Genomic DNA, 25,566 nt, shown 5'->3' with positions numbered 1-25,566 from the left:
GCAATCATTCAGCAGGGGCACGAGACGCGACCCATCAGACAAGTCCCATCCCGGGGCTGGACAGGATGGCCCTAAGCCTCTCCTGTCCTTGGGAGCCTGACTCAGGTCCAGTTTTGGTGTGATGGTGGTGGCTGGGATTTATTCATCCACTTCCCATGTGCAGATGAGGATCTCCTTGCACACAGTACACAAATTAACAGACCAGTTTCATGCCTCTCTTTGAGGCAATCGTACCGTGGGAGGGACATGCTATATGCTGAAGAATTTGAGCACTGGGGTTTTCCTCAGCATTCGGAGCATTTCTCCCCTGTGGGTTTCTGTGGGCACAGGAGCACCGGCTCAGCGTGAGCCATTTGCACAAAACTCCATTAATTTCTGTGTTATAGACAGAACAGTGTTCCCTCGTCATCTAGATACTTAAAAACCTTTATTTTCAAAGGCAGACAAGACGTTGTCTGCATCCCACCGTGCTGTCAGCAGGAGAGGACAAACCTCCAACCTGCACAGCGCTGTGCGGGCCCTGCCTTGGGACGCTGCCTTACTGCAACACGTTGGCACTCCAACGCCCACAGAAAAGGAGCAGAGCTTCGAGAGGAACAATGGGGCTTGTCTCTGACACTGGAAGAAGGATTAAGGGATAGGAAAGGCCGGTAGCTGTGAAATTCTTCAAGAGGTACCTGAAGATCTTCAGCTCTTGTTTTCCCATGTTCACAGTTAGAAAAATCACCAATGCAAAGAGCTCCGATGGCAAAATAAAACATTTCCAGAGCTGTTACCATACCCCAGTTTGCAGGGACAAAGTAGCACGAAGCCTTGATGTGTGTGGTGACCAAGCCCGAGCGCATTTTAGAGTAAAACAGCACGCTGTGTCACTACTTACCCTTGGGCCGATGTCCCCTGCTTCACCCTGCACGTCAGGCAAAACAGCAAGGGTCAGGCATTAGAGGTCAAATTTCAAACACGAAGAACCAAACGCAGGGGCAGCTGGACGAGGGAGCAGCACACAAGGGAAGTGGGAAGAGTCCTATTGCTTAACATATTCAAAACCAGGGAGGAGAAGGCTTCGAGACAACACAATAGGGAAAGATTCTGCCCTGGCAGGCGATGAAACAGATAATAAATCTGAAATAGCAGATTGTTTCCAACTCCAAGGCTCCCCTAGCAACTGCTTATGTCCTACATATGCAAGGACTAACATCACTTTCAGTACAGCGATGAGCTGCTCCGGCTGCTCAGATTTCACGGGAGGATGTCATGCAAACAGGGCGATGGAGCCCGCAGCCTTTCAGCTCCCTGCTCTTGGAGGGAAAGCAAGAGGAGAGCTGTGTGCCACTCCCCTACCCCTTGAGCAGTTAACCACAAACCCTGCAGCTTGGACAAGCTTTAGGGCCGTGTTTCTTCCTCCTACATCTCTGCAGCTCCTTCTGCCCTCCCTTTCCTGGGGCTCTTCTGAAAGCAACCCAGGAACCTGCTGTCACGGCTCCACGTCCCAACCAAACCCAGCAGTGATGCCATGTAGGCATATTGGGGCAACCCAAACTCAAAGAATCACAGGAGAATAAGGACACACAGCTGGTTTAATAACCACATGCTAAGGCAGTCTTTACCTTTTCCCCTTTTGGTCCTGGAGGTCCCTGGAAAAAACAACATAAGAAGGTGTGACAATTAAGGAGCGGCAGAATCATCAGTGCATATGCTCTTAGCCCAACATCAAAACCAAGGGGACTGCAAGAATTCACCACCCTGAGCCACGTTACTATTACTGTAAGTCAAACACTGCTTCATACAAGCAGGGAACTGCTGGGTAGCAGCGAGGAGGCTGTGCCTGCTCATGCTGGGACCGGGGACCAGAGGAGGACAGGGGCAGAGCAGGCAGCGTGACAGCCACTCGTGAACATGTGATGCTGAAGAGATGCGAGACATTTCTTGAAGTATTAAATCACTTCTAGAAAAACACATGCTCAGCATATCATTACAACAATTATACATCTGTTTGAAATAAACAAGGAGGATAGGCTGCTTTCTTTGGCCTATTTGCTGAAGACATAAGTCATATTCCCTCCAAACAGCTCTGTGTACGACAGGCAGACAGAGACACGCCGCAGTCCCAAAGAGAAGCTGCGGGGCCAGGCTTTGATGTGCCTGCTCTGCAGCCTTCAGGCACAAAAACATCGAGTCTCGGTTCAGGCCAGCCCACGGTGCTCACCGAAGCAGGAGCGGTGTGGGAAGGAGGCAGGTCAGCAGCATCTGCAGCCCTGCACAGCATCCCAACTGCTGTTGGCTCTGAGCGAGCCTCCTGGCTCCTTGCTCCCATGGAAGAGATCACGAGCAGTCTGGTTTGAGTTTGGACGTTTGATAAGTTTGCTTTTACATTCAGATTCTCCCTGTCTCTCACCCAAGGGTCTTGCTCCTGGTCCAGCATGCACACCCTCAGCCATTTGCACCCCCTTTGGTGCAAGAGCACGGTGCTGAGGCTTTCGGCACCGCCGGTGCGGGGCTCTGCTAATTCCAAGCCAAGCCATGGGTGCAGTGCTGGGAGCTGCCCTTCCAGTCTCCCCCTTCTCTGCCACTGCCTTTTTTCTATTTTTTTTTAATTATTCACATTTACCATCTTCTAGTATAGGATAGAAAACAGGATAAAAAGCAACTTCAGCTGTTACAGAATAAACAGTGTACAGCTATAACAAAATGCTCTCTAGATAAAAATAAGCACCTGGAATAACTTGGCAATTGCAAAGACTGACTGACTTCTGCCCACTTTGGGGAAAAAAAAAAAAATCAACAAAAAACCAACACGATTAGTTGAGGACCAAAGCTTGAAAAGATTTCAAATGGTGCCCTCTAGTGAACGTGGAATAAAGCGGGACTGGGAAACAAAAACCCAGAGGTAGCCGTGCGCTCCCGCAGCAACTGAAGGATTCAGCGCTGGCCAGCATTCTGCCAGAAGTCAACAAGGCTGTTTCTGTGAAAGCAGCAAGAAAAGAAAGGAGCACCCGACTATTCAGAGGGCTTCCGAGCAGCAAAAAAATCAAGAAAACAGCTCAGAAAATGAAGCCCAGGATGCTCCAGAAAGCACTTTGTCACACAGCGCCAGGGAAACTCGCCTCTCACTCGAGCGCTGCCTGCCCGCGCTCCTTTGGAGCTGAATAAAGGCAGCTTGGAAACGATTCTTGCCATGACACCACTTTGTGCTGCCAGCAGCCCGTGACCAACATCCCTGGTTTGCTTCTTCCAAGTAGCTGGGGCAGTCAGCTTCCCACACTCAGTGCGCGGCCCACGGCAGGACGAGCCCCAGCCAAGAGGAGCCACGGAGCTCGTCCCACCTCTGGCTGCAGCAGAGCACAGGAGATCCGTGGCCAAGGCTACTTCAACCCATCATCCCCAGCCACCAGTGCTCAAAAAAGACTCAAACTTGCAGATTTCTAAATCCTATCTTTGGACAAAAGAGATTCAAACTTGTGTATTCCCAACTCCGCTTTACCTTCAGCACCGGGATTGCCACCTTGTGTTCCACCCCCGCTCAGGGTTTAAACTTGCACAAGTTTCAGACCACAGACTAACTTTTCTAAACAAACTCTTCCCAGTTATACATATAGAAAATATTTGGATTTGGACCATATTTGAGGTTCTGCCCAGCCATTGCAGAGCAGCGCGAATAAAGACGCGACGCATTTGGCACTTGGTGCTACTTACTGGTTTGCCATCCAAGCCAAGGGGCCCCTGGAAAGGGAAGGAGAAGACAGCATTATAAAAAAATAAAATTAAAGACCAACACTTTACAAACACAGCAATATCAGTCGTGCTCTGAAAGAGGCTCTGGATGCATACAGTACAATCTTTGGCTATGTTACTCGTATACCTAATCCTTCATGCATGCGCTCCAGCAAGAAGGTTTCGCAGAAGCCGAGTAAGAGGCGACAACGTGCAGAGCACGGAGAGGCGTGAAAGGAAGCGACAGGGTTAGTGACAGGGACAGGGACGCTGCTCTGGCACAGCACGTGGGACTGCCTCAGGACTGTAAGGACCGAGAGTTCACACACCTGGTTTGGTTAAAGTGAGGGGGGAGCAATTCGTAGCAGCCTCGGAGCTGAACTGGTTGTTTTCGGAGAAGGGCTTGGTACAACCCTGCTGTGCGACGTGGGCAGCAGCTATCACCCTCAAAGCATGCCGTTAAGTCTCGCTGAGGGGATGGGATGTCTGGCTGGACAGGAAGAAAGGGTGCATCCGTCCCACAGACTGATACCTACGTGCTCTGCTCATCTGCAGCGCCATGAAGCTGGAAACACGCCTGGATTTGTGGGGCCAAGCACTGAGCTACCCCAGCTATCCCCCAAGGTCTCCCTTTTTTAGGGTAACTGCAGGAGCACATGGTAAATCCCTGTGGAAAGAGGCTATTTCCCCATCGTTCCAGGCACATGGTCCTCGATTAACACAAGCTGCTGAATGTCTCATGTCGTAGGAAGCCTTCTTGTGAGAAAGGATGGATGTGGGGAGGGGAAGAGCAGGTGCTCTCATGCCCATGGGCACACAGACGCAGCTACCCTGCCGCCAGCTGGGGATGAGGAGAAGCAGCACAAAAGCTGTGGCAGATCCCAGAATGGCGTTCCCTGATCCACTGCCTGCAGCCTAGGAACTTGAGCCCTTTCCTCATTTAAACCCAAAGACGACTCAGCCCTGCAAATGTTTCCCAAAGAGCTACGGACCGATGGCTGTGGGTCCGCACAGCACTGGGCCTCCTGCTTCCACCATCCCAGGCTTCCATCATCCCAAATACAAGCCCAGAGTTGTTTCCCTCTCTGTCTGCTGCAAGCACGATGGCTGTGCTTGCGAAAGAGAGCCTGGGTTAGCACATCCCACACCTGCACACGTGTGGGCATCTTCACAGCTTGCTCTACAAACGTGCTGGGCTCACACCTCCTCCCGCACGGAGGACTCATCTCCTCTAAGTCTTAGGGAACTGTTGAGGGTGAACCTTCTTTTAACTTAGCTTAAATCTATGATGCTGAAATGGATAAAAAGAAAAAAAAAAGAGAGAGAGAAAAATATTGGCAAGAGGACCCTAAGGGCCGCATTAAAATAGCATCCTTCCAGCTCCCAGCTCCAGCCATCAGTAAGGAATAAATCAGTCTGCGGCAGCCGTGTGGCTGGGCTTGGAATATAAACACTGGGATGTGCACAGCTCTGTCGGGACAGAGGCAAAGCCAGAGGACTGAGTCCTGGATGAAAGATGTTCACCTGAAAGTAACGGGGCTTCCTACGTGCACAACATTTCCAAATTTACCCAACAGATTACATTATTTACATGATATAGATTATTTCTCAAGAGGAACTACCAGTGCACAACTGCTACGTAGCATTAACAGAAGGTACAAGTGAATGCAGCCATATCCATCAATACAAAGGCTTACATAGCTCAGCCAAACTACTCCTGCCCCAACAAACACCCCTCCATACTTAGTCTCACCACGTTTCTTTACATCGTAACACTTGGGCAAGGCACCAGGTCCACCAAGTTTCTTTCCTGAAACTAAGGCTGCTGGAGATGATTCACCTGAAACAGCCATTGGTGATCTCCAGGGGAAAAAACTGGGACCTGAGCAAGGAACCCACAGGACGCCCGAGTTCTCAAAGAAGTAGAAGTCCCACGCATTTAAAAAAAAAATTATTAAAAAAAAAAAATTACAATAGCAATTCATCAGCTTCTAGCTATTCTTGTATCAGTCCACAAAGGGACATCCAGAAGGAAATAACAATGGCCTATTCAAAGGATGTTTGTTTGAGGGAAAGCATTTAATGCTCGAGAGAAACAATATTCATGGGGCTTTCAAAGGGGCTCCGGGCCAGCCGCTCTGCTGAGCGGACAGCGCTGGGACCCAGGCTTGGAAACCTTTGGTCAGCCTGGGCTGGGGACCCGATAGCTGTGTCCCACCATGGGGATACAGGAGCCAAGGCACCGCATCGCTGAGCGGCCAGGGAAGTGCACGGGGAGGTGAGGGGACAGCATCGGAAACCTGGGTTCATTTAATGCAATTTTCAGGAGCACCCACGCATTGAGATCGTCACCATCTCTTCCTTGACTTCTGCCGTTTTAATTAAACACGAAGCGATCTTTAGTTTGTTTGCTAAGTAAGGAACAGAAAAACATCAACTCCCTATTTCCCCCTCGAAAGCCACCTCTGTGTAAGTTGTCATTCTAGAGGAACAAAAATCACTTCCACTTAAACGAACAGCACAAAGCTTATGGGGAGGGTGAGCTCTCCGCACACCCTGAGCAAGAGGAGGCATTGCAGCAGCTTTTTGCCTAGGGATAAATTTCACTCATGCCTTTGCCCATGCTCTACTACAAGCCTTTTGCTCCCATTTCAGCTTCAGAGGAAGGGGATGTGCTCGGTTACAATTAAAAAAAAAAAAAAAAAGAGCCTAAAGAGCCTTTGTGTTTGTTTGTTTCCATAGCAAACGCTCAGGAGGGTCAAGACGTAGCACCAAAATTTTTGCAGCGGCAGGTGAATTCACCCAATGCTGAGTGTCTGACGGCTTGGGAACAATTTTACGTTCAGCCAAGAGGGAAGACATAGAGCTCATAAGCAAGCCCTGATTCACAAGCAAAAGCTCTTGCAATAAGTAAACATTTCCCCGCTCCATCCCTCACCCTGCCCAGGGAAAGGCCGGGTGCCAGCCTGGCTAGCCAGCCCTCTGCCTTCCTCCCCCAGTGCCATCGCTGCTGCTGGTGGGGATGGACTCGCTCCCGCAACATTGCAGGAACGTTAGGAGGAAAACATGGAGTGAAAATGCAGCCAGAGATTAAGAGGACAATCCTTCTGAGTTGGGCAATCTTCTCTCATGGTTATTTTTAATGTTTCCTGCTCTGCTAAAAATTAGCACAGGGGTCGGAAGGAACCCTGCAGTCAAATTTTAACAGATTCAAAGGGCTGCCTTCAATCTCTGTCTCTGTGGTTTCGAAAAATCGTAAAATCTTAAATTTGAAAAGGAGGAAAGTGTCAGAACAAAAGGACATGGCAATATTTTAGCATCGCCGCGAAGGGCCCGGGGTCACTGGGCGTTGCGAATGCTGCGGCTGGCAGCGCGGCACAGCCGGGGAGCGGGGACCGTCCCTTCCTATAGGCTGCAACGTAAACCCTATAGGCTGTGCCATAAATCCTATAGGCTGCACCATAAATCGTTGCGAACGGGATGGTGCCTGCTGGCAATACGGTTCCTCAGCACATTTTTGCATTAGAAGGGAGCTCTGGCAAAGGCTGTGGGTGAGCACACCCATCCAGCCCCGGCTGTGCTGGACAAAGAGAACTTTGAGAATGCGTTGGTTTGTCCAGGAGCAAGAAACCTTTGAGGTTATTGGGATAAATGGGGCAGACCTGGAGAAGTCACGTCCCACCCTGCCCTGTGATGTCCGTGCTGTGGGTCATGGGTTTGTGCCGGCCATTACTTGGAGCAAAACCACACCAAACGTCACGAGGAAAGCAAAGAAACCAGCCAGGCTCCTCCAGCTTTACCACCGCAGGAAGAGGGGAGGAGAGGGGCTGAGCAATGAAAAGAGGGGCTGAGCAATGAAATCTGGGACCTCTGACAGCACCTGAGAACCACCGGCACCAACTGCAGGTGAACCGAGTACAAGAGAGGGGCGCTGCCAGATGTCTCCTCGTCCTCGGCCCCGTCATCGCTGCCTCTCCTCCTTCCCTAAAGCCTCAGGACAGGACCAAAACCACGTTTCTACTACATCCACCACCACCACCACGAGAATCCTTTACCCTCCTGAATAACAGCATTTAAATGCCTGCACAGAGGTGGCTGACGCCCTACCGACACCATATGTGAACAACTTACCTGGTGCACGCACTGACGGCAACATCACCGCAGGTGACAGCTCTGAGCCCAGGTCCCTTTGGGGATCACTGCCCTGCACTTATGTCTGTAGATGTGTGCTCATACAGTAATGGAGTATATATTACTGTACATAGTATAACATTTTATAGTATTATATGCAGTATTTATAAATTCCGTCAACATGAACGTGCTCATTAATAATCTTTGCTTAATAATTTACTCTGTTTGTTAACATTAAATAAAGCCACTTCAGTGTAGTCCAATAGAAATTCTCCTTTGGTCCATGGCTGCACGCAAACCTTAAAAACTACTTTTTTAGGAGGAGACCTGCTGCCCCACGAGGGATACAAGCTTGATAAGGACCAGGCGTGTGTTAACAAACCAACCCCTCAAAATCTGTGCTCTATTCCAAAAAATAAAAAAGAAAATCTGTCCTCAGACTGCTGGGCAGCCTTCTGTCCATTCTTTGATAGAAACAAAGCAGAGACGAGCAGTAATTTGCTAAAAACTTCACCCATAATGCAAACCAGACCGTGGGGCTCTGCAAGAGAGCCGCCACCTCGGAGGCTGGGCTGGGCCACGCGCGGCACCCGGTGGCCGCGAGCCGCCCACCACACAGCCGTCCTCTGCAAGGAGATCCCAGCGCCCTCATGCAGGACACTGATGCTTGTGAGGGATCTGAAATCCTTCAAAAATAGAAAACAAGGAAAAAGTAAGCCCAGACCCTACTCTGGGGGTGTTTTTGGGGGCAGCATCGGGCCCTGTCCACCGCTCAGCCCCTCCGTAGCATCAGCAGCGCAGGCTGCCTGGAGCATGACAGCTCCCAGCTCTCCTCCCAGATGCCAACAACGTTCATCAGGGGTTTGTCATGGAGATAAGGGACTTCTTCCCTTTCAATAGCTGCCTCAAACACAAAACTAGCCTCCTTCCATCTATTCACAGAACTCCCCCATTGTTTTGCCAGACATCTTCTCAAAGACGCCCACGAAAAATGCCTGGGAGCAAAACTAACGCTGACCAGTCCAAAGGGGGGGAGAGAAACCACTGCACCGGGGCGGCTCGCTCCAATTCGTGAGCGAGCCTGCTCGGACCAAACACACAGCGATGCCGGAGCAGACCCAGGGCTCATCCCCTCCTCCTGGCACATGGGGCATCGAGGAGACACCACAATCGAGCGCCTCGACTCGGGGCCAGCTCCTGCTCCCCGCGCGCAGGCACTCCAGATCGCCGCATCTGCGCCGAGCGCCAGCTCGCAAGCGAGCGCTCCGTCATCTGTGCATCACATGGCACCGGTTCTCTTCCAAAACAACAAAGTGCTTTTATGGAAGAAAGAGTCCCCTGACTTCCCCCAAATTTCTGAGGTTTAAACGAGTTCCATGTGTACCGTGCGACTGCTTCTCGCAAGCGCTCGGTGCCCAATTGGTTCGGGGGATATTTTGCATTTAATTTGCATTCAATATCCAGCTAAGAGAGGAGACAGCCTCTGTGGTGGGAATGAAATTTTGACATTGGGAAGCAATTGTTCGGGAGGAATACTGACATTTGAAGCAAACACTTCAGCCTCTTACTGTCTTTGTATTCTTACCCTGCCAGTGCCATCCCAGCTCTCCAGCTGCACTGGGATTACTTCTCCCTTGTGGTCGATGAGCAGACTTCTTGGGTTTTCTCAGTTTCCTTCTGCCTACAAGCCAAACCTCGGTACCAGGTGGCCGTGTCCAAACATACCAGAGACAGACACAGATGCACTCGTACCCAAAGTGGTGAACCAGAGAAAACAGGGCAGGAAGCCAGAAACCAAAGCCCTGCTTCCAGCAGGCACTCGGGTGGCGAAGGACCTCTTCCACCACCCGTCCTTGCAGCCAGCTTCCTCACCAAGCCTCCTCCTACCCCAACCAGCTGGGGCCCAGGTGGCCACCTCGAGTCGTCCCCAAATTGCCACGCGTGCTTAGTGTCAAAAATCCACCCGTGCAATTGGGGCAGAAAACCCCTCCTTGCAGACGCCACTGGTGCCTTGCGAGGTGCTCTCCTCTGCTTGGCCAGAGGTGCTGGAAGAGAAAAGGGAAGCCCGGATAACCAAATGCATCTGCAATTCCTCTTCTGTGTGGGATATAAGGCAACTTTTTTTTTTTTTTTTTCTTTCCCCTGTGCAAGATTTACCTCTAAATCAAAAGAAAAATAAACAGCTGCCTTAAGAGCTGCTCTTTACAAAATCATTGTTGTGTCCTCAGAAGAGAGCCAGCAAACAGCCATAACAGGACAGCACGCTGGATCTGCTCCCCCTGCTTAAAGAAGTTATCCCCACCAGGCAAATAGTTATGTGAATTGGCCACAAAACTGATATTAAAATGAAATGAAAAAAATGAAACTAAAAAAGTTTGCCTTGTAAAATGAATGTTTGTTACTTCTGTCTTTTGGGGTCCTACTGGGAGAAGTATCCTTGAAGTCTGAATATGTATGAATAAAGACACTTGCGGGAACAAACACAAGGCTGAACCCTGTAATTAAGGGCAATAATTGTAGTTCAACAGTTATGACCTTGACGAAGGTCATAAGAAAACAGCTTCACAATAGCAACTATATTGGAGATGGATACAAATTACATGATACAGTTTTTGGAAATATCTAATGATGTCAGACGTTAAAGAAGTCTTTTTTTTTTTAGAATATGTGCATGCACAACAAACCAAAACACCCAGCAACACACAGGCACTCCGTGTCTGTACACGAGCTACCACCCATGGTCTAGAGAGCATCTGCCTATTGCAAAAAGCCAAGAGAAGTCTGAGGTCCACATGCTCTGCCCTACATAGCACGGTCTCCCGTTCCCAGCAGTCCTCCTGAAGGGTTAGGCTGCTGTTCCCAACACACCCAACACAACCCATCTCTTGGAGCTTTTTGGTAAACTCCAAGTGACCACAACAAGATGGAGAAATTGCCACGAGGAGCTGGCTTTGGCACGTGTTCCTCATTTCCTGCACATCAGCCTGCGTTCAGAGCACATTTATGGGTCACACAAAGAGCTTACGTGGACTTTCCCTTGCTGAATTATCTGTTAATTGAGGTTTTCAACTGCTCAAGGAAGAAAACCCAAAACTCATTTGATTGAAGGCAAGGTATAGAGCTGCCACCAGAGCCAGGGCCGTGCTGCTCTGCTGTCTTGCAAGTGGAGGAACCAGCTTCCCTCCTGCGTGTGCTCCCCCAACTCCTTCTCCCAGACATCAGCTCAGAAATAACATTTGGCTTCACTTTTTGTCTTGAAAATTAATTAAAAACAGAGTTTATCATCCTTACAAGTTGATTTCCAGCTCTAAGCACTACAGCTGAGCATTTAGCTCACTGCACAGAGCTCCCAAAATAGTCTCTGAAGATGCTGAGCTGCTTAGCTCCACCGGCTCCTTAGCCTGGGGTAGACCATAAATATTTGAGCATACCCCGTGCAAGAACATTTCAGTTGTGACTGAGCAATTATTCCTTGCAAGGTGCACCAGTGCAAAGCGTGTTGTTCTCAGAGATCATCCAGCACAGTGCCAGCACGCAATGAGGGTTCAAAGGGCCCCTATCACAAAACACATAATTAAAACAGAAAACGGGATGCTCTCCTTTACCAGAACTCCATTGACTCATTGCGGTGTAGTTATTTGTCATCAAAAAAGGATGTTACTCAATACTGAATTATTTTGAGTAAGAAGCTTCCTTACTTCCAAGCACGCAGAACTTGAGGCATTTTCCTTCCCTGCCTCCCTGAAGAGCTCCCACCTTTGCAAGAAACGGGCAGAACAACACTGAGGCTCTTTCAGGCAACGCAAACGATTTACAAAACTCAAAGGCAGGCATGCACCAAAGGAACCAAATGAATAACACTCTGCTCAACTAAAAATAGATGATAATATTCCAAGGAAAACGTATAAAGTAGGAGACAACTCTGTTTCATATCACAATTTTTTCTGCAAAGCCTATTCCCAGCTCTGCTTTTTATTAATGAAGACATGCACATGAAGTAATTCGCCTCATTAATCAACTTCGTTCCTTTGGTTTCTTCCCACTTGAAGTGACAACTCTCCACTCGGGATGTCACGTTTGGATGCTGGCGTGGAGACCGACTCTGGGAGAGACAAGTTAGAGGCAGATGAAACTCTTCAGAGACTTGGGCTCCAGAAGGCCTCTCTGGTGGATGGGAAGAGGGAAGGAAACGGTGTCTGGTGAGCAGCAAATGCAACAGCTCACTGGGGAAGAGGAGAAATAGCACGCTGGAGGAGAGCTGAGTGGTTTGAAGGCAAAGAGAAACCATCCCTGAGTGGGACAGGGGAGCAAGACGAGGGCAGGCAGCTAAAGGCACCACCCAGCCCCTGCTTGTTCCCTCCATGGATTATTTGGTTCCAGTAAGCGGCTACGCAATGGGAAGATCTGCCTGCACCGAAAGGTCAGCTGGAAAGCCTCCTTCCAGTACAGCTCTTCCATCTGGTCCTCATTTTTCTGTTTTCCATCCTCCCCAGATGTGGCTGTCCGCGCCGCTAACGTAAGCAGCCGAGAGCACCCCCGTGCCAGCCCTCTGCAAAGCCGGCCCCTCTGCTCCTCCGCAGCTCTGAGCAGCAGCGTCCCCATCGTGCCGAGCCTGCAGCACGGCCAGGTGAGCTGCTCGGCCACACAGGTCCCTTCTCGGCCACCAAATCATGGGCAGTGTGGGGACAACACCGGCTCTGATGCTGCCATCCTCCTGCTCGCCCGCATCGCTGCTTCGGGGGGATCCTCACCCCAGAAAGTGCAGCTCAGGGCAAGTCCTGGGAACAGCCCCAGCGCCTCGTTCTGCCCAGCAAGAAACACGTTTTGGTCGTCACCTCGGCTGCACATCTGCTTTTCTTCTGCTCCAGCACAGCTGTGCAAAAAATCCAAATCCAACTCCGGGGCTGCACTTTGGTTTGGGGCTGGGCACTCTTTTGGCAAACACCGAGAGCGTCAGCCAAATTCTGCTCATCAATCTGATCCAAAGGCTGCTGTCATCTCTTCACAACACTGGCGAGGGGAGCGCCAGAGCAAAACAATGAAGCTGGAGCAGCGGTAGCTGGTGTCCTGCCCGCGGCCACGCTCAGCAATGCTTCCAGGGCAGCAGGGAAACCACAGCACCCACTTGTGCCCCCTCACAGCACGCACAGAGGGGACAAACAGAGCCTCAACACCGTCCCCACGGCTGATGGAAGGTCCCTGAGCAGGGTGCCCGTGGACACAGCGATGTCCTGTTTATAAAATGGTGCTGGTCCATCCACAGTCCCTCGTGGTGTGACCAGGCAGCTCACCTTGCATCCCTGCACCCTGTGCACCTCCTAACCCAGGCCTCGCAGCACTGCCTGCTTGGGGCCAACCTGCACACAAAGCGCTGTGTATTTTTGGCAGGGCAGCAGTGGCACTGCCCTGGTCCTGTGTTTCTTGAAGCCTGGATAGAAAATGGCTCATTGGGATCTCACGTACACAAATGCCCACCGTGCTGCAGCCACTGGCTACGTTTTGGAGAAGCAGCAGCTTCACTGTGTGTGCTCAGGACCTTCTGAACAGAGATGGTTGAGACTTCATCCTCCCCATGTCACCCTTTTATCCAAAACACGGCGGCAGGTTCCCTCCTTCCCTGTGAACACACCAGTGCTGGGACAGTGCAGCCTCCACTGCGTTGTGCAGCCTAGAGCAGACTTTGTCACGCAAGGTTTGCAAAGAAATAAATTAATTATCTGAGTTATTAAGAATGATATCCCATCCCTCTTCATCCAAAATGTGCAGGTGAACATCCCAGAAAGCCCAGCAATGTCCCACATGTGGCCGCAGGTGACGATGGCATCCAGCACAGGAGAGCAAGATGGGAAACAAACACTGGGACCAGGGAGACAAAAGGGGCCCCGTGCCCTCCATGCAGCTGCACCAATGCAGCTCAAAGGCTTGTCCTCACCAGGGTTGTGCCTGGCCAAGGAGCCCCAGCTCACTGGGAGAAACCACCTGAGCTGCTGCACTTAAAGCCCGTAACTGCAGAGGGCTCCTGCTCCGTTTCCACTTCGTTCACTTGATCCTGATACTCGAAACCAGGAGGGATTTTGAGCAAGGCTCATTATTGTTGGCACGTGCTTAACTGTTGAGCACAGGTCTATAAGCCCAGCTGGATCAAAAGACCTGCTCAAACCATCTCAGAGCCTACCTGCTCTCCCTGCTGCTGCGGTGGCTGAGCACCTCCTGGGCTTCACACGTCGATGCTCTGAACCCTGCAGACCTGAGCAGGGCAGGGAGCTGAGAGAAGGCAGAATCAGAGCTTCCAGAAAAGGAACAGAAAGACTCCCAGCACAATCCTCAGCACCCTCTAAGCATTTGGTACAGCGGAGGCACGTGTACAGCAGCACAAGTTCGTGCCTTGCCACCAGTCATCAAAAATGCTCACTGTCCCTTAACCTGCCCCAATATCAGAGTTCACAGTAAACTAATCCCCACAGTCTTTGTCCTCCTGTCAAATTTGGCTGAAACAGGGAGAAAGGGAGAAGGCAGCCCTTGGTCCATAGGAAGCTACACTAGACATGTTGTGATCCATGTTCAACAGGATTTCAAAACTGACATGAACAAGACTGGAAAAAATCAACAAACCCAGATCTGCCATTGCAGGAATAGTAGGGCAAGCCGTAACCCTAAAAATAGAAACCAGTTCTCTGGGGTTTATAAAATAATAACGAACCTACAGAGCTCATAAAATAGAAATTGTTTCTGCAGTAAAGTTTAATTTTAGGGCCCATACTCCCCCCCCCCCCTTATGATGTTAACTATCAGAAGATTAAAAGCATCTTACGAATGCTATTTTGTCTTCGGGCCTGTCTCTAGAGCTCTGATTCACTTCATCCGAGTAAAGCTTCCATTATTTTCAACTCGCTTAAACACCAGCAGCTCACAAAGAAAATCAAAGCGCTGCTACCCAGGAGGTGGAAGCGTTACCACATCCATCTCTGCTCCCAAACACCATTCCATTTCCACTTCGCTTCTGCATTTGCTCACAGTTCAAGTTTTGCGCAATTTTGGTAAGGAACCGCAGCAGGCACGGAAGGAGGGGAATTTTTAGAGATGATCAGGAAATGCGTGCAACAAGGCACAACATCCCTGCGCCTGCTCACAGCACTGCACTGAGGTTTGCCACATGAGAGACACCTCCAGGCGTGCCAGTGCCCAGCTCCAGCCCAGGCAGCGCCCACCCACACGCGGTGCTCTCCCACGAGGACATCCCACCACGAGCATCACCCCTGCAGCACAAGCTGGGCTTTGAGCTCTGCTCACCCCCTCCGCCAGCCCTGACCTCTTTAACGGAGGTAACCACAGCTGGATGAGGACCAAATCCATCTGCTGGATTTTTTACCTGCTCAGAGTTTGTTTGATCAGCCTGAAGGGAACTAATTAAATCAGTTTGACTAAGCAACTGGATGTAATAAAGGCTCTCCATATGCTTTTGCTGAATTAGGCTCTGAAGTCTGCTTTGTGCTGAGTTTCGCCCTTCAGGTATATGTATGGCTTTGGAAATGCAATTATTATCACCTCCTTATTAGATAAAGCTACTTAGCGCAGCCACAGGCACGTAGCTGCAGTAACTCACTGTTTGCTGGGCTGGGTTCACACAGTTCTGCAAAGCCAGGAATAAAACCAGCCTCTGAGCCTGTCTGGACTGCAGGTCTCAGGGAGCAAGGGGAGAGGAGGTGGATGAACAATCTTAGCGATGTTAAAGCTGTTTTCCCAGTGCAGGTGTGGCAGCGGAGCTGGAGGTCACTGCGAGCACTCAGCACCATCCAGGAGAGTGGGGGCCACCCAGCAGGACAGGCTGGGTGCGTGCTTTGTCCCAGGGGAAAACTCATCTCATCTCATCTATCTCATCTCAGCAGTTCTGATTTTCAGAGCTCCACAAGCAAACCCCAGGCGCAAGCTTTGCTGGACTATCACCAACACAGAGATGAAGGGGGCAAACCTACCTCCGGTCAAGGGCGCTGCTCACCCATCAGTGGTTAGCCACATCCTGCAAGAGCAGGAAGCCACCCTAAAGCTGCTATTAAACAGGCCGATTGAAGCAAGGTCTTCCCACTTAAGCTCAGCTCCCTGCAAGATGCTTGTGTCTTTCTGAGCCCTCCTTGCTCTGCCAAGGTCCCACGGGCATGGTGAGCCCCCTGGTGCGGGCTGGTGCTGCTGGGGGAGACAGAGCCCCATGTCCCCCCCTTCCTGACCTCTGTGTGGCTTCTCCTCCAGCCCTTTACGCCAAGCTGCTTCTCTCACAAGCAGTCGGTGGGGCCCCAACCTACTGAAAAATTCATCTGAAATGCATCACCGCTGAAAAACCATGAAATACCATGAAGGAGTTCAAGCCTTCTACCCGTGTAACCATTACTGGAGAATATCGCATTGCTTACTGAGTTTTAGGGCTGAACCTCTCAAAAGGCTTTCACTGATGGAAAGGGAGGAAAGAAGGAAAAAAAAAGATCAAGACACGCAAAGAAAATCAAGTGTCATGGAAAAGGTACATAGGATCACAGAGCATGGATTAAAAGAGAATAAAAATAAAAGGAATAGCAGAGTTACCGGGTAACCATCGCGTCCTGACTGCCCCTGTGGTGGGGAACAAGCGAGACAAGAAGTCAGTCAATGCACCCGTAGCAGCACGACAGCACATCGCAGCAGGTAGGGCTGGGCTCATCAGCTCCCCAGCTGGCCCCCAGGGCTGAACTCCCTCCAGAGGAACCTCTCAGGGCAGTTTTCCTCTCAAAAAGGTCACGCCTACAGCCCATTTCCCCAGATTTTGACCTTGCGCTTCACTTTGGCTACTTACCGAAGGTTTCACCGACTCGCACCCAACCCCGCTGCCCCAGCAATCGACCAGATCCTGGCCGTGCACCCACAGCCCCTGTCCCACACGCTGGGGAGAGGTTTCACTGCTGACTTCAGCACCTGGCCCAGTGCAGGTTTCCCCCTCTCAGCCCCATTCATTTCCTCGAGGAGGCGGCTCTCCCAGCTAACCCTCACTTCTGTTTGCAATGAGGCAGAAGGAAGAGGATGCTATGGGGAGAGACCTTAAATCATTAACACCTGCAAGACCAGCAGAGGAAAACACAACCCACCCAAGGTATTTCACCTTTTCTTGTCCCCCTTGGAGGGTTCCCAAAGGCATTTACAGCTCGAGCTGCTGTAAATACACCATGAGCTGTGCTGGCGGCACTGCACAGGGCTGCAGAGGAGCCTGCTGCAAGCCAGACGTAAGGCAGATATCCGGGAAGGAGCTGTTAAGCATTAGCTGGTACACAAGTAGGCAGTAAAGCCTGTGTCTGGTACAGCAGTGTCATATGCTACTATAAACACAGGTTATGTCAGCGTGCTGCAGGGAGATTCATCCATTTCTTACGGCACGAGCAGCCCTGGCAGCTGGCTCCTATGCAGGGTGGTGGTTCTCGCTTCTTGCTAAGTGCCCCAAAGCTTTGAATGCCTCCTGCAGCATTATTGATTCATCCAGAAACAACACTGACTTCAACAACCACCTATTTAACAAATTACAGTCTTGGGATAAAAAGTAGAGTGAGGTTTTTATGGAGACGTATGGCACTGGAGCGCACACACAAATAGGAAACACTTGTAACTCTCTCGCTGGTGAGCTCCCCAGTCAGCATGCTAATACATAAAGTGTCTGTTAATATCTGGGACTGTAAATGTTTAATTACGCTGTGTGGTAAGCCTATCCTTCAATTGTAGAAGTTTCCTACCCAGCATGTGATTTTAATACCCTCGGAAACAGAGGTTTTATAGCACATCGCTGCAGAATACCCCTCGCTCACAGACAGGATGATCAATCATCCACCAGCCACAAATCCTGCACCACAAATTCTAATAATTTCATATACACAACTAGCTTATGACAGCCAAAATGAAATACCAGAACAACTGCTACCAGGGAACAACGGAATTGAGGATACAGTTTTAGCAGAGTGTGATGCCGTACATGTAAGATGTAATCAACTCCTTATGGCCAAAATCAAGAAACAGAAGAAACTAATAGAGTTAAATGCAGTACTGTTGAAATAAAATAATATTGTGGTTCTGTGGGTTCTAGGACTTTTATTATATATTATGTTTAAAGAAGTCCCTGGCACATGCTACTTAAACTAAAAATGCAGGATTATTATTATTTTTGTAAATGAACTGAACCAGGAGTTGTCTCTTAAAGGGCAAGGGGAGAGAAAAATGTCTTGTTTGTGTTAAATCTCCCCTGCGCTCCCTTTGCAATTCAATCGTGCCGTGGGAACCAGGAAACGAAACCAAGGAGAGACAAAGAAAAATGAGGAGCGCGCCATATGCTGCCTACGCCGCGTACACCAGGAGTGAGCAGAGCACACGTGAAGAAACGTAACACAGTTGGCCGTGTGTGGGCTGATAACAGCCCCTGATAACAGCAGGAGCAGAGCTGAAATGGTTAAATAAACCCCTTTTAGATAGCCAAAGTACTTTATGAGAAAAAGGCCCTACGAAGATGCATATATCTGGAAATACGGAGATTTCAATAGCCTGTATCCTCTTCATTCGTAACCTGCCACTGAGCAAGAAATTAAAAATATTTTTCAAATTAAGTCGAATTGCATGAGTTGCAGAGAGGAATGACACTGTCACCCTGCAGAAGCAGCACAGGGCCCGACCCCGACACCCGAAATGCCCCCAGCAGCGGGACTGTGCCCGGTTCCCCTTCGGATGCTGCTCGCCCCGTGAATGCCCCCGCAACCAACATTTCACAAACCCACGGAGTCATTTTTATTGTGTGGGTAGAGAGGCTCTGTTGCAGTTTTTAATTACGGAATATTTACAGGAAAATTAATTCATTGACAGGCTGAGTTTTGGAACACAAACTAAAGGGAAAATTCGTTTGTTTGCGTTTCTCGAGCCAGTCAGTATCTTGGATTTATTGCTGGTGCTGGGCACAACTTTTAGTGCAAATGTGTTCAGATCTCAAAGAACGGTCAAGCCCAAGCCATTAAGTCTTAAATTTTCCTGATTTGCTTCTTCAAAACCTGGCCAAATAATAATTTAGCTCAACTCCCTCTTTGGGCTAAAAAAAATAAACTTGAAATGGAAGCAAAATTTCCAAGGGCTAACAGCCATCAGCTGACCCCACCGGTGGCGGCGTCCATCCCAGAAGCACAGCCATGGTGCTGTGACAGCCCCTGTGCTCCACACGCATTTCCCTGTCAGCTTTTGGCCTCTAAACAGACGTACAGAGCTGGAAATTAATTAGCCCAGGAATAGTCAGCATTTTTTTTTTTCCTGAAACGATCCCGTTTTAACCCAGTGAGGTTCTGTAAGAAGAGTGACCTGAAGAAACATCTCTGTTAATGCAACGGTGAACAAGGAAACATGCAGCTGCCAACAGCCTGCACCTCTCCTCCTCCTCCGGCTTTGGGGGAAGAAAGGTAGAAGGAAAACAGAAGCACCTAACGCCCATAAATTCTCTTTAAAAATCCCTCAGCAGCTCGGAGGGCCCAAGCGAAACGCTGTATTCTCGCTCCAAGAGCAGCGGGAGAACATCAGATTTGGATGTGGTGGTGGCACAGCGAAAGGCATGTCTGAACATTTGGAAGGAGGAGTTGACACATTTTCAACTATTACCCCTTCAAACAACAAATTCCCCATAAATTTTCTGGTCGCACTGGGAGGAATGCTCGTTACTCTCCCCAAGACTTCAAAGAGAAGCAAGCGAGCTACGTCGTTCCCTCCAGCCCCCTTTGCGAGCCTACCAAACCCGTATTAAGCGATGGAAACGCAGCAGATAAGAAAAGCAAGACAGAGCTTTAGGACTAAAAATCCCACCAAAACGTTAAAATATTAGTATAGCACTCATTCAGCTAAATGGAAGCTGAGTAAAGACACTCTACAGGGAAAACTCTTTTTACTGAATATTTGCTTGGTTTAAAATTACTGGAAGTCCCTGAGGGCAGCAAGTTAAACATTTAAAAACTCCCCCCACACCATTTGTCTACAATTGTGAAAAAAATACAGCAGCATCTGGTACCAATTGTGCTTCCAGACACACCTCTACCAAAAAATGCTGTGCTTTTGCAACGACACAGAAAGGAAGGGGAGGGGGAAGGGGCAGCCTTAACTTTGTTGATCCAACAGTAAAATCCACGATACTTACTGCAGGTCCTGGAAAACAAAAAGAAAAACAAAGAAAAGAGTCACTTAATTATGAAGTATAATCTACAAAAAAGCACATAACAGGGGAAATACCAGGAAGTTGCAGTACTTCTGGGTTCAGTCCCAACGCGATGACTTTCTGGACGCACTCAACGCCACCCGCCTGCTCCCGTGTGGGACTGTCTCACCCCCTGATGGCAGGGCAGCACCTACAGTGGCTGTAAGATCCCGTTCCTACACCCTTTTCCCCGTGTGACTCCCTTTTCTGTCCCGTGCAAGGCCCTGGGCACGTCACGAGGCATCGCTTGCATTCAGCGCCCACAGCACCACGCGCAACCACACAGACAGCACCCGGCGAGGATGTTGCTACAGCTGCCCTCGAGGCCAGAGTGATGCACAGACCCCAAATGTCACTGTCATTCGGTCCCCTGACCTCAAAACATGTCACAACACCAAGATCCTGTATTTGCTGGCTGCTCTGTGCATCCTGCTTGGAGGCTTTGCCGTGCCCAGAGCCAGCTGAGCGGCTGATGCACGATGCCTTAAATCCAGGGGGAGAAAAACCACCTTCTACAGTAAGTTTTCATGCACCAGTATCACAGCCTGAAGCTGTGGTTAGCAGCAGTTAATAAACAGTAATAAATAACCCAAAACTGCCTTCCCCTGCAGGGCAGGGGTCCCCGCCACGTGCCAGACTGATTCCTGCAGCTTTCCCAGCGTTCGCCCTGCTCGGCGCTACCCGGAGGTGCACGCTGAGCCCCCGCTCTAATGCAAGCCATGTTTCCCTCCCGTTTGTGAGGCATCCTAAAGCTCTCCGATTTGGGCTCCTTCATGCTCCATTTCCTGTCTGATCCAAACCAGAAACAAATCACAATTAAAAAAAAAAAAAAAGAAAAAAAAAATGTGGGAAAAATTAAAACGGAGGAAAAAACGCCTTTCTTCATATTCTATAATATACAACAGGAAACGTGTTTCGGGCTAACACATATTCAAGGTTTCTTAAGTTTGTTTAAAAATTCGTATGTTGAAAAGTTAATCAAGAAAAAACCCCAAAGCCTAAGAATTAAGACTGGGACCAAGGAACAAGGAATCAGCCCAGTACCCTCTGCTCCTCAGCTTCCTGTGGCCAGCTCTGCACACAGCCAAGCACACGGGGGGCATGGAGAGGAGGTGAAGACCTCCAGATCTGCCCCCTACCAGGGCCAGCCAAGTCTCAGTGCTAAAATTCACACGGGCCATTAGCGTGCTTTCTTTGGTTTAATTTCTTGTGAATACAGAAGTCAATGGATCTCGGCCAATTTATTAACTGAGAATCATAAACCTGATTTATTAACTCCCTTATATGCCAAGCTACCCACAAAAGCCCCTTTGTAGAAAAGTAAAAACTAAGTCTCAAACAAGAATCGGCCAGGAAATTATTTTAATATGGGATTTCAATCAGCTACCAATTATAATCTCTGCGGAATTTGCTGCCTTTTTCCTTTTTCCAGCTACCGTTTTCTCCCAGCGCATGCAGGCAAATGCTCCTTTAAAATGCAAGGCTCAGAGCTGAGGGCTCTCTGTAGATGCCAGGTGGGATGTTCCTTAAGGACACCTGGGGAGTTAGGCTCCTCTTTAGTGACAGTCATAGCCAAAAAGTCTTCATTAAGGCATAAAGTGCAACCTCCTGAACCAAACTTTTTTCCCCTCTAAGAACAGCATCACGTGCTGGCTTGCCCAACGCGTTTGCTAAAAGCTCAGCCACAAGACTCCTGTGGAAGCAAGTCAAGCGTTTTGCAAGGCAGCAGCAAACAGAAGTTCCTCGCATGCCAAGGGGCTGTCCCCGACCTGGCCGCCTCCTCAGCACAGGCACATTGCACAGGGCACGTTTTCGGTTCAGAGAACTTCGCCAGAATTCGCTGCTAATAATTCTGAGTAGAGCCAATATTTTTAAAGCCCTGAAGAATGAAACCAGTTATTATTAGAGTTGGAAACAGATTTTGTACGTCTGAAATTTGATAACAAGTAAACTTGGGGGCTTGGTTCAGAAGGAAAAGGGGGCAGACAAAATAAGTTGCAATGCATAAAATTTGGTCTATGATTGGTTTGCTGTAGCGAGGGAAACTTGCCACGCTTTTCCGTAACGCGCAGCACACGTTGCTGCCGTGCTAGGGGCACCAGCTGGGATCCGAAACTGCCAGGGCACGGAGATGCCTGGATACACCAAAAGATTCCTCAGGAATCTGAACAGTTGTGCCAGAGGGAGGTGAAAATAGAGACTTTTACAGCTAAGTGACCCAGATTTGCTGCCTGATGGCCATTAACGTTACTCTGTATACCCAAACCTCACAAATGCTCACAGAAGTATCTCCACAAAAACACGTGCTGCGTATTTATGCACACAGCTACTGAGCAGGGATGCTGCGAGGGGAGCAACTCAGTCATGGACAAGGAGGAAGGGGACGACTGCCAGGTCAGACATCACGGATCAGCTCTGCAGCACGGGGAAGAAACTTCTGTCCCTTTCTGCTGGCCTCAGGATCTCCTGTCCGTGCCTCAGCGCGGGTGCAAGTCCTAGCAAAGAGGCTTGCTGCTGAGAGCAAATGTAGGACAGATGAGATTTTTCCTAACGCTCAGTAGAAGCCAAAGCACTCCTCCATGTCCGATGGCATATGGACATGAACAAGCATGGCAAAAGGCAGGGAGCAATGGAAATTCCCAAATAAATAGAAAGCTCTCTGTGATTTCCTCGCACGCACACATGCGCTGACTGAATAACAACTGCACGTTTACGGTTGTACAGTCGCATGGCCAAGAGGCTTGGAAGAGACTTAATGGGTAAAATATGGGGCTTAAGTATGTGTAGGGCTGGGAGAGAAGTCATGTGTCTCTGCACAGAAACTGCTTTGCTCTCGTTCCTTGAAAAGAGCTTTAGTGTTGCCCCTGTTCCAAACTGGGCTATTTCTGTAAACAGAAGAGATGTAACAGGATAATAAAAAAAAAAATTACTTGGTACCAAAACCTTTTTAGAAGTTCAAGCTGAAGAAACAACTGCAGCGCGATGTAAATTTGGAAACAGAGTTGGGGCAGGGGGAGAAGGCCGTTTCATCCCTTTTCAAAATTTCAAAACCTTTTCCCTACAAGTGTTTCTGAAACAGAAAATTTCTGTAAACAAAACTCGCTGCCAGAGACAGCAGTTTTTGCTAAGTCAACACTTTCCAGTGCAGAAATAACTTTGTCCAATAACGATAACCCTTCCAGGCCTACCCATATGGGCAATTTCTGTCCCTCAAACAGCCAACTGCCCTCACTGCGCTGTCAGTTCGGGAGGTTTACATCCAGAACCAGATCTTGCTTCACGTGCTGGGAGTAGAGACGTACACGGAGACTTCACAGACTTCCCACGTCAGACGTGTTTCCTTCCTGCTTGTTCTGATTTTGGGTTGTGGATCAAGCTGCCAGCCCCCAGTCTGGTTACGCAGAGACCCGGACACGCAACCAGATTAAATCCCCAGATCCTGGGTACGATTCATCCATCCTGCAGCCGTGCCCCAGCATGGACCAACCTTTACAAAAAGGGAATGCTGCTTGGCTGCAAGTTTTCAAGGGCTGGTGGGAATGGGTATGATGCTCCTGTACAGTGGTGCTGACACATTTTGACGGAGCTGGGGACGTGCTGGAGCAGAGCAGGCACTGCCAGGGGCACGAGTGAGCTGCTCCAAGAGCCCCATGGCACCGGCTGGTCCATCGCCGGAGCCGCAAGGGAGATTCCCAGGGCCAGCTGGCTGCTCGAGTAAATAAAGCAGGTCAGATAGCACCGCCCGGCTCCATAACTCCAGGCTTTGTTTAGCTGCACTGACAGCCACAGCAATGCTCCCTGACGTATCTGGGCTTTGTGTTTATGGTCAGCGAGGAGATGACAGCAGGGATGACCGTGCCGCCGCAGGACGCTCAGGTTCTCAGTCCTTTTTGAAGCCTGTGCAACCACGCTGCCTCGTTTCAAAACAATCCAACTAGTTCAGCTTTATCTAGAATTAGCTTAAAGTTAATCTTCAATGGCATTGTGTTTTTCTGTAGTAGAGTGGTTGACTCAGTGTGATTTCAAGCTGACAAATTCTTAGCTTAGGGAAATGTAGAGCTGTTGGATTAATTTCCTCTATGATCTGAATCCATCCGAGCAGAAGAAAGGTAACAATTGAGAATTGTTTTAAAGCAACAGGAGAGTGCGACTGAAAAGGGACAGGATGATCTGTTAATAGTTTCTCTGCTTGTTTATAAAAGATATAAATTGAAAGTTTCAATGTGAATCAGAAAAAGTTTTTCGATGTTACCATTTCAACAACTGTCAGAAAAAAAAGAAATGCTCCCTTTGGCATGGCTGAAATGAGCACTGAGCCTTCTGGCTCTTCAACAGCGTTTGTCTGGAGGCTGTTAGACCATAACCACGTCGGGTCCCTGGGGGTGGATGCTATCATGCTAGGCAAACAAAGTTTTATTCACGTTTATCAGCCGTAGCACAGGAACAAGGACCTGGTTTACGTGTGGTCAGCTTCTCCAACAAATATAGAAATATATATTCAGGCTTTCTGTGAAAAAAAACAGCTGGCAGCTCAGCCAAAACCAACATCCAGAGGGAAGCCTGCTCTCGGCATCTCTACCTGTGGCAGAGCAGAGCAGTCCGCAGGGGCTGCATCAGGTGGGTTCAGCTGCTTTGCCCCACCGAGTGTTTGTGCACATGAGTGTGGCTTGTGATGCACGGGGGTGTTTGCTGCTGCCAGCTGCCTGCTTCAGAAGAAATCAGTTCAGATGGCTGCTGCTGCCAGGTGCCCTGTGGTTCTGCCTTCCCCAGTGATATCCCGCTCTCCTTGATTTGCCTTTGCAATTGTATAAAAATTCAGAAAAATACCAATTATTAACAACTTGTGCATCTTTATTACGTGACTTGTTTTCCTGCTTGTTTTTCTGCTTCTTCAGACGGATGCTCAGACAGCTGCAATGCGACATCAGACCTCCCGGGTGACAGCACATGGCAGCGAGCCTTCAGAGGTGGCACAACCCGATGACAGCACTGACCTGGTACGAATCGCTCTGCCTTCTGCATTTGCTTGGAGATTTTCAAGGTTGTATCAGCTCAGACAGCACTGAGGGTGTGTGGGCATGCAGGAGCCAGCGGATCACCCAGCGTGGAGGTGGCTGGCATCTGCACGGAGCTGCTTGAGTAGGGCTTGTGGGCACACTGCAGCGTGAGAGGAGTGGCCCTTCAGAAGCTGTCGTGTGAAGCAGGGAGAAGGAGAGTGGAGGGCGAGGACGCGCTCAAGCTCAGCACTGTGAGCACCATATCCACCTCCCAGAATTGTATAAGGATTACGAAGACGCCTTGGAAAATGTTTGCATAAATACCTGCATATAAATACTCCAGATTCATCAGCAGACCTCACCACGGCTGCACGTTGTACTCCAATGAGGGCTTTAAGGAGCACGGTTATGTTCCAAAAAAAAAAAAAAAAACATGACAAAAATCAAAGCCAGCTGGTGGGTATTCCTACAGCACAACTGTTGGGAAAGTGGGGTTTAATGAAG

The 25,566-nt window shown here is 49.4% G+C and overlaps 1 protein-coding gene across 1 annotated transcript in view; it reads right to left on the bottom strand.

The window, feature by feature from the left end:
- COL23A1 (collagen type XXIII alpha 1 chain) overlaps positions 1-25,566 on the bottom strand; it is a 162,181-nt gene that overhangs the window by 20,193 nt on the left and 116,422 nt on the right. Inside the window, exons 4-7 of the mRNA XM_082771503.1 lie at positions 19,973-20,016; positions 3,694-3,720; positions 1,608-1,634; positions 881-907 (exon numbers count right to left, since the gene is read on the bottom strand). Coding sequence (XP_082627629.1) covers positions 881-907; positions 1,608-1,634; positions 3,694-3,720; positions 19,973-20,016 — 125 coding nt within the window. The remainder of the gene's footprint in view (positions 1-880; positions 908-1,607; positions 1,635-3,693; positions 3,721-19,972; positions 20,017-25,566) is intronic.

Source organism: Aythya marila, assembly GCF_965140915.1.
Source record: "Aythya marila genome assembly, chromosome: 14".
Taxonomy (NCBI): Eukaryota; Metazoa; Chordata; class Aves; order Anseriformes; family Anatidae; genus Aythya; species Aythya marila.
This window is presented reverse-complemented; position numbering and strand designations above follow the sequence as displayed.